This window comes from Haliaeetus leucocephalus, unplaced genomic scaffold (genome assembly GCF_000737465.1).
Source record: "Haliaeetus leucocephalus isolate CR32 unplaced genomic scaffold, Haliaeetus_leucocephalus-4.0 Scaffold889, whole genome shotgun sequence".
In the NCBI taxonomy this organism is placed as follows: domain Eukaryota; kingdom Metazoa; phylum Chordata; class Aves; order Accipitriformes; family Accipitridae; genus Haliaeetus; species Haliaeetus leucocephalus.
The window spans coordinates 4,677,763-4,693,970 of NW_010973325.1; the positions used below are offsets into that span (position 1 = coordinate 4,677,763).

The 16,208-nt window shown below is 38.3% G+C and overlaps 1 protein-coding gene across 1 annotated transcript in view; it reads right to left on the reverse strand.

Moving 5' to 3' along the window:
* The window catches only part of GNAL (guanine nucleotide binding protein (G protein), alpha activating activity polypeptide, olfactory type), a 119,043-nt gene that overhangs the window by 39,918 nt on the left and 62,917 nt on the right, over nucleotides 1-16,208 (reverse strand). Inside the window, exon 5 of the mRNA XM_010583328.1 lies at nucleotides 15,286-15,383. Within this exon, the coding sequence (XP_010581630.1) occupies nucleotides 15,286-15,383 (98 nt within the window). The remainder of the gene's footprint in view (nucleotides 1-15,285; nucleotides 15,384-16,208) is intronic.

Sequence of the window (16,208 nt, forward strand, 5' to 3'; positions counted from 1 at the left end):
AAAGGGATACAGACATATTGAACCACCTCCCTCCTTTGGAGCCAGAGGGAGGCTTTATCGACCGCAATTCTCCACCTTGGTTTATCTCAAGCTCAAGTATAGGGAGAAACAGAGACCAAATCTATGCGTGCAGTTTTAAAGGATTGCCATGGGTCATCTAATCACCTGCACCAGGACGGGTGAGGAAGGAGTTTCTGAAGTGATCTGAAGTTTCCTCAACAGAGACAATTTTATTTTTTAACTGTAACTTTGGGATTGAGTGGCAGGGTCCAGTTCTGCCAGAGGACCAGGGACCACTCCTCAGAACTAAACGGTCTGGCAGCAGCTATGACTGTCACCTCAAAACGTGGCCAAGAGACTGGCTGCACCAGCAGATGTGCCAGGTGAGCCTGAGGACTTTAATTTCTGTGCAAGGTGCAGGGACATCCGAAGTCCCCTCTCAAGTTCACATGTTGTAAAGCAGTAAAATAAAAGCAAGTCAATGCAGCATGCATGGTGTACTGTACCACGCTGTGAGATTAAAAATAATACATGGCTTATTTCTGAATTACACTGGTGCAACTCTGTGCCACATGCAGTTGGTATTTCCTGTAAAGAGCTGCTGTGTCATTCAAATACATTAACATTTGTGCTATGCCTTTTAGCCCTCAGAACTTATTCTAGTAGAGTTACCTTTGAATTTCCAGAAATATGTTAGTTCAGGAGGACCAGCTGCCACACATGCACAGTGAGTACACGGGCAGTGCCTCCTAGTATCAGCTGGAAAATCCACAGTAAAAATAGCAAGGATGGTTGAAAATCTGGTGACAACTCTGGAAACTGCTCAAACACAAACCTTAAATACAGACATGATTTACACTGGGGCTACTCACTGCATGACAAAGAAAACAGTATAAGACTCACCCATGGAAAACAAGTCTACATTATGAATTGTTATCATTATCTATTGCTTTCCTTCCCAGTTCTATCATACCACAAATAAAGTATGTGGATCTTTTTCTAGCAGTTTTCAACTACCAACCAAAGCAACTGGAAGAAAATACTTATTTTAAGACAATGAAGTGTTATATGGCAGTGAACCCCTACGCTGTTTGCGTTCTTACACCATAACGTATTCCACTGTAAAAATCAAAGCCACTCAAAAGAGATTTTTAAAAGGTCAGCTCAAGCAACGGACCTAATAGAAAAAAGTAAAGACGACTGAGCCAGCTTAAAGAAAGGATACTTCTGAACTACAAACCAAAGAAAATAATTTGTGCTTTAATGACAGGCTTTTCTATTCTTATGAGAAGTCCCTTTTCTTTCAGAAAAGTCCTCTCTTATCCTCTAACTGCAAGGTGATTTTGCTGCACCGTCTGCAGTAGATGGGGCAAACAGCCCGATGCAGAAAGAGTGGCTGCACTGGCTGCATGCAGAGAGGGTGGAAGGTGGCTGCTCCACCACTAAGAATACAAGAAGTCATCCCCATCACAGCTTGTGAGTGGGGGAGATTACCGAGTATGTTTCTCCATGGCCTTGTCTGCACCAGAATGAGGCTTTCTGGAAAACCCTCTTAGGAAGAGCCCTCGTATCAATGCAGCCATCTTCATTAAAGGTGTGACTCTTCTCAAGCTCCTCTTCCAATAAAATCTTAGAGAAAAGGCCAAGCCTTTCTGTAAGGCACAGTCCATCTGGGTCTATTGCTTAGCATGCCTAAAATAGACAGATGGCAGATGAAATTATAATGTAATTTAATCAACAGGAAACCAAACAGCGTATATAATCTTGGCAGTCAGTACTACAAAAGGACACTCCATTCAAACACTGCCTACCTGCACTGTACCTATTAAAAGAAGAGATGCCTTCCTGCATCTATTCTAAATGTAATAACCACGGATTAGATAGTGTTACCCATTTTAGGGACAGATTATTGCACCTAACGATTCAGAGCCCTGAATGGTCACTTTCTCCCTAGGCTGCTGGATCACTGAAATCCCCGGCAAACAGCCCCTGCATGAACTCTTCCAAGAGATACGGTGGTTATACTGGTCTGCTGCCTTCACTGATGCTTCTGAAACGCAGCCAGAACTAGCTACTGGGTAACCTTTTGAAGACAGTATTCTTTGGTGAGTTAAACACACCTGGGTGCTTTCTTACCATCTAGCTTAGCTCCTCTCAAGCATCCCCCATGGAAGATGCTCTTTCTATTAAGAGGAGCCAAGGCTCCTAACTTTGGCTGGCTGTATGATCTTTGTTTTACATAGTCTAAAACAAACAACCCTCCAAGTCATTACTGGAAAAGATCTACATAAATATCTACATTGTCCCCAACAGTCCTATAAGCATTAACATTAGTCATAGACTTAACCACGTTTAAAAGCTCTTTGGTGTACGTATTTCACAACGAACAACTCAGATTTTGTCTATGCTTGGCACACAGTAAAAACACACTGACTACTGAACACAGTTTTACTGTTAATATAGATAGGGAAAATGGTACTTAATGACATCTGAATTGGTCACAGTTTACACAGTGGTCCTTACGCACATTAAAGACAAAACTGTTGGCTAACTGTTTTTGAACGTAGTCTGTTTTCCCAGTGTGGACAAAGAGTTGAGCTGGTTAGGGAAAAATGTTCCTCAATCATTTTCTAATTTTCCCCCTCCTGTTTAGGGGATCTTGCAACAACCTGTGCATCACAGATTAGGTAGAGCTAGTTATGCTGCTTAACTTGTGTCCTTCATTCTAATGTAAATATTTTTCTAAAAACTTGAAAACATCTGCAATATTAAACAAAATAAAAAAATATTTAAATTATAGGGTGGAACTAAAAGATTTTGGCCTCATTCATTTTACTTTCACTAAATCTGATTATTAGGATTCATATCCCAGTCCTTACAAACTTATAATTTGGTCTCACCTACAGCTGTAGCAAAACGGAGCAGAGTTCATTTGATGTGCTGTACAAAGAGAATTGAGAAGAACCAGACCTGTATCTGTACCGCACCAAACACTTTCCAGGAAGTAATGAAGCTGTACTGATCCTTTCTAGACAGAATAATGATGTCTTTGGCAAAGAGCGGCACTAACAATTATTTCACAGCAATCAGAAAGACAAACCAATACCTATGACTGCATTGTACTGAAAAAGCCTGTGACTCCTCCACAATAACCTTTAATATCAAACACAGTAACAGCTTTTACAAGGTCTTAAGGAAGGCACTACCTTTTTTTTTTTCAGATAGGGAAACTGAAATACATGGATAAAGTACCCCAAGGCCAAACCAGGTAATGCATTCTGGAGTAAAGCTCCATCTCGAAGCTCTTTTTCCTCATCTAGTTTGCCCTGTTGCTTCCCCTGTGTAAATAAGGAAGACAAAAGTCATAAGAAATAATGTGTAACAGATACCAAAAATCAGCATGATACATGATTACAGCCTGCTGCTAGCAGCTCATAAATTGAGGAGAATTCAAACAATAGCACATGTTCCGTGATTTGGACATCAAGAATTCCCTTGACTCCTATTCCTATGGGCAAGCTATTGAGAAACACTGACATTTGGGCAATAAGAAAACACACCAGAGAACACTGATTTGCCAATACAACTGTCATTGTAGTTTTCCTAGCTGTAAACTGATTCCCCCCCTCCATCTCCATTGCTGATTTGTCACAGCTTCTTTAACCAGTGCTGACAACAGGCCATTCACATCACTGTGCATTGTATTGCAGTTTCAGACTGATCCTTAGAAAGGCATCTAACTGTATCTCAAACTACCGACAAGGAAAATAGAAAGCAACATATCATGATTTCTGAAAGAGAGAGAGATGGCAGGGGGGTGGGGGGGGCAGGAAGAGAAGGAATGGTTTCAGTTTAGTCCCATTCTTCAAACAGAAAAGAATATTACAAATAGAATAGCCCAAATTATTACACAGGTTCCCCAAACCTGTATAATTTCACTAGATGGGCTTAGCAACAGGCATGCTCTAAAACCAACAATCAAGTAAGATTAGTGAAAAGACAGCTTCCATACTGTTTTATCTTACCATAATCAGACAATTTACACCACCAGAACAAAAATCAGCCTTGAGCTTTGCGAAGAGAATGCAATGCAACATGAGCAGAGTCGTTCTAAGAAACCAAAGCCAATTTACCTCTAATTCAATCTTGCACAAAAACAGAGTCATGCAGCGACCTGGAAGGATTTTTGTTTTTAAAATGGAGAAACACTGCTGCTTGCGATGTTCTAGGAATATGCACAATCCTGGACCATCACACTTTGTTTCAAAGCCTGTAGAATGTCTCTGACATTACCTGACTACAGTACAAAGCTGCAGATTTGGCTCTATACCACATCTCACCATACTCCTCTGAAAGCCATCACCCCCAAATAATCCATGAAATATTTATGAGTTGGAGACTAAACTATCAGGTCAAAAATCTAAACTTTTGCCTGGGTTGGCTGGCACTGACAGGATGTGATGGGCACTCTGCACTCCCTCTGCACCACAGCCTCCTCTGAAGAACCTCTCACCTTGACACGAGACCCTACAGACATCAGCTGCCTACACACGATGGACAAAAAAAGGCGAGTAACCAGTGCGTAACACAAGTTAAAGCAAGAACCCCCCCCCCCCGAAAGACTTCCATGTAGTTCTTAACAGAAAATGAAACTGGGGGAAAAGTAGTGACTACATTTGACCTCTATTTTCTTTTTTTTTAAAAAAACAATAGTAACAATGCTGATGTAATGAACTATAGTTTACTGGGATTACTTCATACCTGGGCCTGCCAGTTCTGTAGAATGTAGCAAAATGTTCGCTGGCATCTGTCTCTTTAGGGAAAAACTTTTCAAAGCAGAATCCAGTATGTTTGTGGGAAAAATCTAGTTTATGGCAAACTTGCTGAAAAAAAAAGTTTCTAAGATCCTGACAATGCTAGGTAATAGGCCAACCAACGCAATGAATATAAAAGTCATACTGGATAAAGAAGTTCCTTTACCAGCAGCGCTTACTTCTACATTTCCCAAACAGAATAAACCCTAGTGGCAATAGTGCTCTTTAACACTCTACTGCTCTTTAACAAAATATTTTTTAACCATTGCTATAGCAGTGTTGGCAACTACAGGTCTGACATAGTTGTGCCAGTAAGTAAGTGGAGGCCAAGAAATTACACCCATGCTGATCATTAAACTTCTTCACAATGTGGTTGTAAAGAAACTTAATAAACAATAATTACCCAAACTCTGTAGCATCGGACTTACAGGATGTTAACATCCAGAACGCAAATCTTCCCAACCCCAAATACATTCTTCCAGACCAGAAGAAAGGTAGGGAAGCCTTCTTTTACAAAGACAAAAAATGGCAAGGAGGCAAAGGCAGGGAGTACAGAAATGTATCAGCAGGCTTCAGTCAGAAAAATGTACTTAAATGTTATTTTGATATTTGGTCCAATTCACTTCTGTGCTAAAGTATCTGAAAAACAGAATAACACCCCCAAACTCCCCTGCAATGTTCATGAAAGGAAACTAAAACTGAAAAATATTCTCAGAAAACGCATACAGCTGCTTTCGAGATTCACCTTTGCCTGCATTAACAGTTAAGTATGAAAACTGCTTAAGGTCATCTTTCTTTTTTGATTACAAATAGAGGAATTGTCAGGGCAGTAGTAAAATGAGGAAAAAACAATTTTTGAATGAATTCTAGAACAAATGAACATTCACAAATTTTATTCTGGAAGACAATTACTTGGTGTGTCCATTAAACAGGAAGTCTGCTGATACATTTTATACATATTTTCTTTTCCACCGCTTAATTTAGGTTCAAATTAAACTTTGTGTAAAACCCCACCATTATAACAAACATTTCTAATTAAATCAGAAAGAATACTTTTACAATAGACACAACTGAAACAGTTTCTCTAAAGTCAAATAAACTTTTTAAAAATTCTGGCAGCATCATTGTTGTCTTGTATTAAAATGAACAAAATTAGCTTTAACTTAATGATGAGAAGTAAAGAGACACCCTTAAACTGCTTAGACTCCCAGTCTGACTTACCTTAAAATTGGGATTACAACTAAACTGACAAATACCACAACTCTATTTTGGTTTAGTCTGAGGTGTAAAATTTCTTTTTCAAGCAGGGGTGATTAGCCTTCACATTTTTCCAACACAGTATAAACCGTATTTTATTTTCTTATTTCTTAACTTCTGCATTCCACCATCTTTCTTTTTTCAAATCTGTTGGTGCAGCATTAATTTAGAAAAACACTGCCACCCAAACCCTGGCTTCTTGTAGATCCTAACATAAACAAGGCTGTGTACATGTATTAGCGCAGAGGAGCCTGTGTATGCAGAGTCTGGCCAGTGAGTAGTTCCTTAAGGAAGAAATATGACTCTTGGCCTTTCTTTATCCTGTGGTGTGAAACTGTCTACTTGAAAAAAGAAAAGCTGACCATCTCTAAGTGAAAAAAAGGCATGTGGCATTTAAGGAAAGCTGAACCCCAAGCGTAAATGATTTGACAGTATCCCATATAATCTGCCATTGAATTTTCAGTGCTCTTATTTCTTTTTTAAGCATCCAACTTAGTTATTATACAGTTGTATTATATTAAATTTATTATGTAAACAAGTGTTTCACAGTAGGTTAGGTTTAAGGTAACAGAATATGGAACATCATTTTCTCTAGAGCATAGTAAAAAAAAAATCCCACAGAAAAAATTTAAAATACATTTGTGTTACATAATAAGCTTATTAATAGGCTAACGTATTTTTTGACCAACTAATCTCTTCCACCGAGAACATGCATACACTCGACAATGAATTGTACATGAACAGACTGAATTAAATTCTGTATCAATCGACATAAGCTGGAGAAGCGGAGTAAATATAAGTGACTCTTAACGTTCCCTGCAATATAACGAAGCTGGCTTTGGTCATAGTTTACTCTTTCTCCCACGCATACACTGGAAGAGTCCTAAACCAAGAACAGCATATAAATAACACCAGAACTGACAGAATGACCTACAACTTCCTTATAAAATCTACTCATAAATCCCGTGTGCAGATTATAGATAACCAACATCTGCAGTTTTATTTCATTTGAAGACGTTTTGAGATGCTGACGCTGAGCAATGATTCACAATCAGGACTTCTGGAGTTAAGCTGTATCAGCACGGTTACTATAAGTGACCCTTAATTTTACTCTTTCTTTGACTTGATAGTAGGGAATACACAGGTTTTAAGATTCTCTTATGTGTACTCTAGATAGGTATCAACTTTCAAGGCAACTTTCAAAGTCTGCTTATTAACTTTGTTATTTTCAATTCATATATTTTAAAAAGACCTCATATTATTTGTAACACACAAAATTCAAACAAAATGTCCCTCAATGAAGTCCAGTCCTACAGAGAAGCCCTCCCTTCCCCCTGCTCAATATCCCAGATTCTGGTCGTTTTCACTGGTCACACTGGCCCACTGTGCCAGTTCACTGACTCAGCCCCATAGCAGTACCTATTCACTTCTGTCCTTACTGCTGTGATGTAAAATAAACACAGCCCTTCCTCTTTAACAATAAACACAACAGAATGCTCTTTCTTTGGTTTAAAGGATATTAACATTTTAAGAGTGTATATACGGAGGGTGATGCCAAGTGTCTTGATTCTTTAGCAGGCTTTTGCTCAGGCTCTAAAAGCCTATTAGTATATTGCAAATACAATTGCAAAAGCCTCTGAAAGTCTGCAGTTTACTTCTGCAGAAGGGACATGGAAAAATATATCTCCAGATTAAATATAGGATACTAACACAGAAAACTAAATGCAGGCAAGCTCAACTGATGGACCTATTTGCAATTCTCTAATTTGCTTAATGGATCAGATTTCCAAACGGGGCTGAGTTGCTGTGTTACACTAACATGTCCTGCACCTACTATTACACCATGTATGCAAACAGTCAGGAAAAAATTTAAGAAAACCACTCATCAGGCGTTCAGGAAAAACTGAAAAATATATTGTTGACTAGGGAGGAAAGAACTCTTTCCTCAACAGAATAAAGTCAGCTCTGTTATATTTTTCAAAGGAAACTAGAAATGTTTAATAAAACATTTTAAAAAGAGTCGAAGTGTACCTTCATGCATTTATTACAACTTTGGTTGGTCTTTAGACTTTGCTCGGTCTTTAGACTTTATTACTACCTTGAACTGAGGTTCAGGAATATTTTACGTTCTTCTGCCTTACGTTTTCAACCTTTTTACTTGTTCTAAAACTGCAGAAAACAGACCGTCATGCACACAGGAGTGTGTGGAAAAATGCATGTTTTAATTTTATGTTTGAGCAGCCCATCTAGGGCTGCTTAAAGGCTTCTCCAATGGTAACTACTTGATAGGAAAAAATATTTGTCATAATAATTTTTAAAAGGCAGAGAGAGTGCTGTGTTTATAAACTATTTTCTCCCTTATTTTTTAATTGAGAACTATAATTGTCTTCTCTAGGTATGGAAAGCATTTGTGAACTGAAGTGGCTAAAACAGGCGGGTACATGCCCGTATGCCATACTGGCTATTTGTAAATGGTACTTTCATACTGCTACTTCCTCCAAACTGAAAATACAAAGGCATTTTGGGGGTTTCTACAGCTGCTGCTTCTTCCATATTTTTATACTTATAACTACTAGTACTGTAACATCATGGTCACATTTTGATTACCAAAATGAAGATAGAATTGATTAAGTCTAATGATTTTTTTGTGAGGACAGAAAAGAGAACAACAACAACAAAATCACAGCAACAGATGAAATGGTTATTTCAGAGAATTCCCAGTGCATATTTTAAGAAACCACAATTCTGCCTCTCAAGAGTGTGGTCTACTAGTTAGTAAACTGAAAAATTTAAGCATTACACAGTGCAAAATGACTTTTGTCCTATCTGGCAACCACCTCTGTTTGGAAGACTCATCAGTAAGGCTAAAGTAATTACTCTGTAGTTACAATCCCTCTCTTTTTTTCTATCATTAAATAACAATTTACTGGTTGGTTAAGGTTTATACTTTAAATCAGGTAAGTGGAGAAAACCTGTTTGTGAATTAACCAAACGAAACTTGCTTTTAACTTATGTAATGAATTTGGAAGGTTTGAAAGTGATACTGCATGAGAGATCTTAAAAGGAAAAGCGAAGAAACTTCATCATCACAGTAAGTTGTTTATACATGAACCAGAACAGAATTTTAAATTGAAGAAAATGATATTATTATGGTTTTCCCACATCAACATAAAAAATTCAGTTACATTAGGAATGAAACATTTATAATTAATACTCTTCCTAATTTTTCTAAGTATTTGCTCTATATTTAATAAGCAGTTACAAGTTTAAAAAGAATCACCGCTTTTAAAAGTAATATACTCTAGTTTAACCTTAATTTATCATACATACATCCACATTTACTTCATCACCCATTATGATGAAAGAATTTTTATTAAAGACAAAAAGTGAAGATGAAAGGGTGTTCTGAGCTCTTTCACACAGCCAATAAAAAGCATGTTTCAAATATGAATCCAAAGCCACAGTCATAGTACGTTACATTTGAAAATAAACGTTACCGCCATGTGTAAAGGACTTCAAAAACGTTTAGACCATGATTCTCTGATCAGCATGCAAGACAACTTCTCTCCTCCTCCCTACTCCTTCCCACTCTCCCTCTGCTCCCTTCCTTTCCACAATAAAAACATGATTTCAGCAGCCGTATTTCATGGGCCTGCTTTCAATGAGCTGCCTTACTTTCTCAGGCAGACGCAAAGAAATACCAAGGTGTCTTCAAAGCAGGCAGCCAACAGGGAAAGCACAAAGAGGACTTTGCAAACCTGAGGCTGGACATGCCGTGCTCCTAGATGGATGTCTGCACAAAGCCACGTGATTGTCTTCCATTTCTGTTTTCTCTATGCGGGCATAACGGTCCTAACAAGAACCAAGTCTGGCACTGGGATTGTTAGCATGCAGGCAGCATGTTTCAGAGCAACAGGACATCAAAATCTTTCCAAACACAGAGATGGCAACGTGTCATACACTGTAGCACTCCCAGGTGGTTTGACAAAGCCAGCAGATTTGTAGGAAATAATTTGGGATTTCGTCTCCAATGATGTCACAGCACACACATACCATACTGCTCTCCAGGGACAAAATGGAAGACTTACAGTTCCTTAACATTTTTTCCCCTAAGCGGTGCAGATACTCTGAATACAGATCTTTCTTACTTGTCAGTTTAAATATAGATTGCTGGACTCATGATTTCACATATAATACATCTGCATAAACCAGAAAAGTCTCTTATTCAACAGTAACTGCATTTGTATTTTCTGTTGCAGTTTTGTCATGCTATATGCAAGCACACGGGGTCAGATTCTTTTGGCCTCTTGCTGGTCATGTTCCTGGAGAACATAAATGATGAAGAAACTGTTCTTGTTTCCTTCAGCAATAGAGAACAGGGGTGCTACGGGCCTCCAGGCATCCAACTTCGGAAAGTCTCTGTTTTTCAGGTGAACTTTCAGTGACCTTTACTATCTGAATTACCCCTACACAGCAGTTACTATGAAGAAACCTGGGACAGGGCCAAGAGCATACAAATCCAACTGAAGGCACCAATTCCATGCATCTCCTTTGACAAAGACATATGATATGGGATATATAAAAAATGTTTGATAGGCTGCAACAGTCAGTCACTGATTGATACAGCCAATTATCAGTGACAGTTTTATGCAAAATATTAAGTGGTTTGTTGAACTTTTCAGCAAAACTTCAACTCAGATCTCAAGGGCACCCAAGAGATTACTTTTCTTCATGTTCCAATGTTCTTAAATTAGACAGAGCTGAACGGTGTATGCTGATGGAGAGCCCATGACCAAGTACACAAAGCAGGGCATAATCCCTAGATTTAATCCTATATATGGTGGAAATTCTAAACCACACAAAAACGCTGAGATGATAGAAAGCACCTCCTTCCTATTCTGTAATGATAGAGGGAAAAAAATCCCAATTCTGCTATTCCGCTACCAAAGCTGGGAAAGCTGAAGCCTCATACATTGTCAGAATAAAAAAACTGCTCGATACCATCGAGACACCAGGAGTTATTACTATGGCACTTTCAAAGGAGACAGAATTAGGAATAGAAAAGATCTTGGCATTGAAAAGGTTAATACTGGGAACAACGGCACTGCTGCAGGTGGCTTGGGTTCACTGAGAACTGGTGTTGGGAGGGCACTGCAGGAAGGACTTAGCTACCACTGCTGCTGATGCAGCCTGTGTCTAACCCGCCTCTGTGAGAGCTTTAGCAGAATCCAGTTTGGAGTATGATACAGCCAATCTTCTAGGAAAATCCCTAGAAGAAGCAGTATTAAGTAACAAATCCTGAAGCCACACTAAGTAAAAGTATACAAATTGCACTAATGCTCATATTTATTTACAGTCATGCTTGTAGCCTGTGTACATACCACCACAGTGGAATGAAGCGCCACACTAGACGAAAGAAGCAGATAATGCCAAGGTAGATTTTCTGACCTCAGACTGTACGAGGGAATTTAGGGATGACTAAATATGTCCATGTGAGTAATTAGGAAAAAGGAAAGTTAGAAATATGCTTGGTTGCAAGAAGTGCTGCAGTTGAGAAAAAAAATTTATGTTTTCTCATATCAGGAGTTGAATCTGTGGACAACAACATGAAGAACTTTTTTTTTAATTACTCCACTTAATACCAGGATGGACGCCTCAGACGTTGGCTGAAACCGTTCTCCAAGATAGAATAACTGCAAAGAAAAAGAACTTGAGGTGTGTCTTTTCCATGTATATTAGCTCAAATATAAAATCAATTTTCTTTGGCCAAGCTCACACCCCTTTTGTTTGCTTTCCTGAGAACTTGCATAATCAAGTTTTATTAGACCAAGTGTTTGCATAGAGACCAATTTAGGCCTTCACACTGAAGCATATCAGAAGTGGTGCATTTTATCAGGGAAAGAAGACTGATAGACAAACTGGGATAAAGTATTGGCTGAGGGCAGAGTTCCCTTAAATCCTTGGTTTACTTCCTACACCGAGAAACTCAGTGAGCCGAAGTACAACCCTTCCAGCTAGGGCCGCCTATGCACGCACACACTGTTATTTTGTGTGAATGCAATGGGACAAAATTTAACACTGGAACCTTCGCTTAGAGAAGTGCAGATACTCTCTCCATGGGAGAGTCATATGAGTATTAAAATGGTCTGACAGGCTGTGCCTTATCCTCATTTTCATGAAGGAACAGTACCCTGGTAATTTAAAAGGGCATTAAAGATCAAGGAAAAGCAACTTTCAGGCTTAATGTAAATAAAACATTTGCCTTTGTGTCTTTTTACTACCTCTGTTTCCAGCCAAATATTTCTCCCACAGTAATAAAGAAAATTAGGTTAAGTTTTAAAAATACAGAAGCTCTGTACTGTAGCCAAATTCAACTATTCCAAAACACACTGTATTTGTAACTCACTTAACAGTCAGCAAGTTGGGCTCCTGACTTTATAATTTGCTAATAATGATTTTCTGTATTTTAAGTCACCCGCCCAATTTGTAGTCCGGTGATATTTTTAACGCATGGGATTTTTTTGGTTTTGCTTTGTTGTTTTTTTTTAAGCAGAGAAATTAGTGGTGGCCTACTGATAATGTTCTTCGTTCACTATCAAGTAAAAGATTAGGAATTAGCTGATGGCGTGGGATGCTTTCTCCCAAAGCCAGTGTAATGAAAACACTGCAGATGTTTTGAAATCCCACAGTAAGCATGTGTATCAGCATTACACTCCTTCCCTTTTTTCCTTTACCAATTAAAGATGACCATGGACAAGTTTTGAGAGAAATGCCATCCGCTCCTGCTGAACCAGAAAGACAGCACCCTCACAGTTAGTATTTTCTAAGTGCACATACAAAACCATAAGGTGCATATCAGAATTGTATTTCTAAACTAGCCTCATACGCTCTGTCTGATACAAGGTGGACATGACCCCACCACTCTAAGTAAGGTCCATCCAATGCTAGCACAGAAATATTCTTCTGGGTAAACCAACTACTGTTGTTGTGCATTATATAAATACACATGCGCAGCAAAGACACAGCAACATTAAAGTCTCTTTTCAATTGACTCTATTAGTACCATTTTAATTTTCAAGGAATGATGGAGGGGCAGATAAAAGTTGGGTGTATTTTTAACATCTTCTTTCTGCTAACATTACACTTCACCATTTTAAATCATCAATACCTGTGAGAAAAAGGCTGTTTGATCAGATCAATGACATGGCTGTTCCCGAGTTTCAAGTCTCTGCTCTAAGACATGTGGATAAGTCACTTAGCTGTTACATTTTCAGGTACATCATGAAATGGAAAGCACAGATACACTCAAGGGATATTTAAGTATCAAATACTATTTCATAAAGTGTCTTGAAGGTGAAGAATTATGCAAGCGTTGTATTTGCTACTATAATATATAATCTCAGAATAGAGAAAAAGCAAGCCAGCTAGAAGATATGGAGGGAAGATACACAGAAAAAAACCCCAATAATCTTCCTTTAAGCTTTTAGGAAAAAAGGTAGTAGGATTTAGTTTTATGTTTCAGGACAGTGGACTTCATTCTGGATCCATTTTTTTCCCCATTTGTGTTTTTGTTTGGACATAACACAAGACTAACACTGTTCTCCTTGTCAAAGCCTGTAAATAGGCATCATTTTTTTTAAGGGAAAGCACAGTACCATTAATACTATAATTCAGTGTCTTCCTTTTTTGCCTGGTCCTTTCAGCATCATTTTCCAAAGAAGGACTGGGAGACACAATGCCCTTTACTGATCAGTAAAGTAAGTTTTACATTCATATATTTTAAATACATGCCATTATACTATTTTCTTGGTCTGATGTCTTATCTGAGTCTATTAATAGATACCATAAACAGTCAGTCTGGACTTCTCAGCAAGCATAGCTCAGATCTGTACTATGGCGGTGGTGGTGGGCGAGGGCAGAGGGGAAACCCACTGATCACAATTTAGGACAACTTTCTAGTTTTTTTTTTTATACAACCACTGCTTTCATTTCTAGCCACTCTGGACTGTGAGCAAATGCCCAAGTTTTGGTAAATTCAGACCACTGAGGTCAAATGAGTTCCTTCCTACACATATGTAATTTTCCCTTGCTTCCACATGCTGATGAATCATTACTGGATCCTCCTCTTTCCCAAAAATACTCTGGAAAGAGGGAGAAGAATCTAGGACCCAAAGCACTGAAATTCCCCACTGTGGCAGAAGCGCGACAAGGCCTTTAGCGACACGGCCTGTTTCCTCTGCTTCAGCCTTGGCACCGAGAGCAGAGAGGACAGAAAAACAAAGCACCAAGCGCTACAACAGACTTGTGGGATTGCTGCTGACCATACCGCCAATTAGACAAATCATAACACACTAGAGCGTGTTCTCTGAAAACCCTAAATCACATAGCAACTGTAAGAGTATACATTTTTGCAACAGCAGTTCACATGAAATGGGTATTTTTGGTCAAAGTCTAATTCAGAGCTGGGTTATTACCGAGGTCAGCTGAATTTTGTAGCCCTGGCATGTTAACAGACTATTTCTGGATTAATCTGTTTTCATCAATGTACTGTGTATTTATGATTTGCACCTTCACAATCTACTACACATCTCTTTTCAGAACATTTCCAATCAGATGAACCTGTTTTGAGGATTATGACCATTACACACACATGTACCGCTTCACTTGATGTATATGAAGGAAAGAATACCAAATGTACTACTACCTTTAATGAAATACTGCTTATCATTCCCCCCCCCCCCCAAAGTATTTTAGTAATGCAGGTATGCATCTGGCTAGGTAAAAATCTCAGAAGCTTTAATGGAATATGAAAACACAGAGCAACTTCAGTGCTGTCTCGGTCTCAGAATTTAAAACCAAGCATTTTCCTTAGATTGGCTCTACATTTTTTAAACTTAATAGTTTCAATTGAAATGATTTTATGTAAATCTTCTTCGGATTGAATAAAGATACTTAAAATTATTTAATTTGATTTTTTCATACTCAACTTCATTAGCTGTTAAATATTTGAGGCAGAATATTTAGCTGTATAGTAATAGCAAACTATGATAAAACAATCAATTACTTTTGCTATACGTGCTCAGCCTATATGGAGAATTAAAATGATAATCGCTGCATTGCAAAACTCCCAGATCTTGCTAATATAAATACATTTTCTAACTTATTATAGATGATTACATTCTTGGCTATTAATTTCATAGAAAGAAATACTTACTACTGTGCACAGTCAATCAGTTGATATTCGTTTGACCTTTCGAAGCATGCCTTTACGCCTTCATCATCCCAGAGCTTTTTTGCATGTTCAAAAAATTCCTGAAATTTGGAAATGCAACAAATAAGAGAACATTTCTCAATATTTTCAATCCCCAGTCTATATGTTGCTCCTTCCCCCCAACCTTCATGCTTTATACTTTTGCAGAATGATAGATTACACCTTTAAAGAAGAAAAGCAATAAACATTTATTAGCAAAATTGCAGGAAAATATACTGAACATATGGCTGCTGACAGTTTCCAGTACATGGTATGTAATGAAGACTGTCTTCAAAATTCATGCCAATTCATAAATAAAATTCACTCTAAGTACAAATGTTACCTAGAAGCATGTTCACTTAATTTTTAACTGAATTTATGCTTCTATCATGGAAAAGTTATGAAGGTGATGCAAAAAGTTGCTCAGCTTATGAACATTAGCTTCCCAGAGAAAGATCCGGTCTGTAACTTTAAAAAGATTGTGTAATTTTTCCTGAAAAACACAACTTTCTGCTGCTTGGTATTTTCTCATGCAATATAATAATGATTGCAAGACTTTCAGAGTCTTTGCTCAACACCACTTCCTCCAAGCAGCTGCCTGGCACAACGTGCTTTTCCTAGCAGCTATCCCAGGCAACCCAATCCACAACTATCTGCTGGCAAGCTTATTTCAGAATTATTTGAAAGGGGAATCAAAGCCATCCTTGGTGACAGTGAAGCCATAGCTCTGTTGTGTAAAACACACACATATAGAGCCGTAGGTCCGACCCTGCCTGCCGGCTCCTCCAGCCCCTTCTTTAGAGCCTCACATGCTCCAGTTTGTTTTAAAGCTGGGAGTCCATTTCATTTTATATCATTACTGGTAAGCCAAATGGTAAGTAATTTTT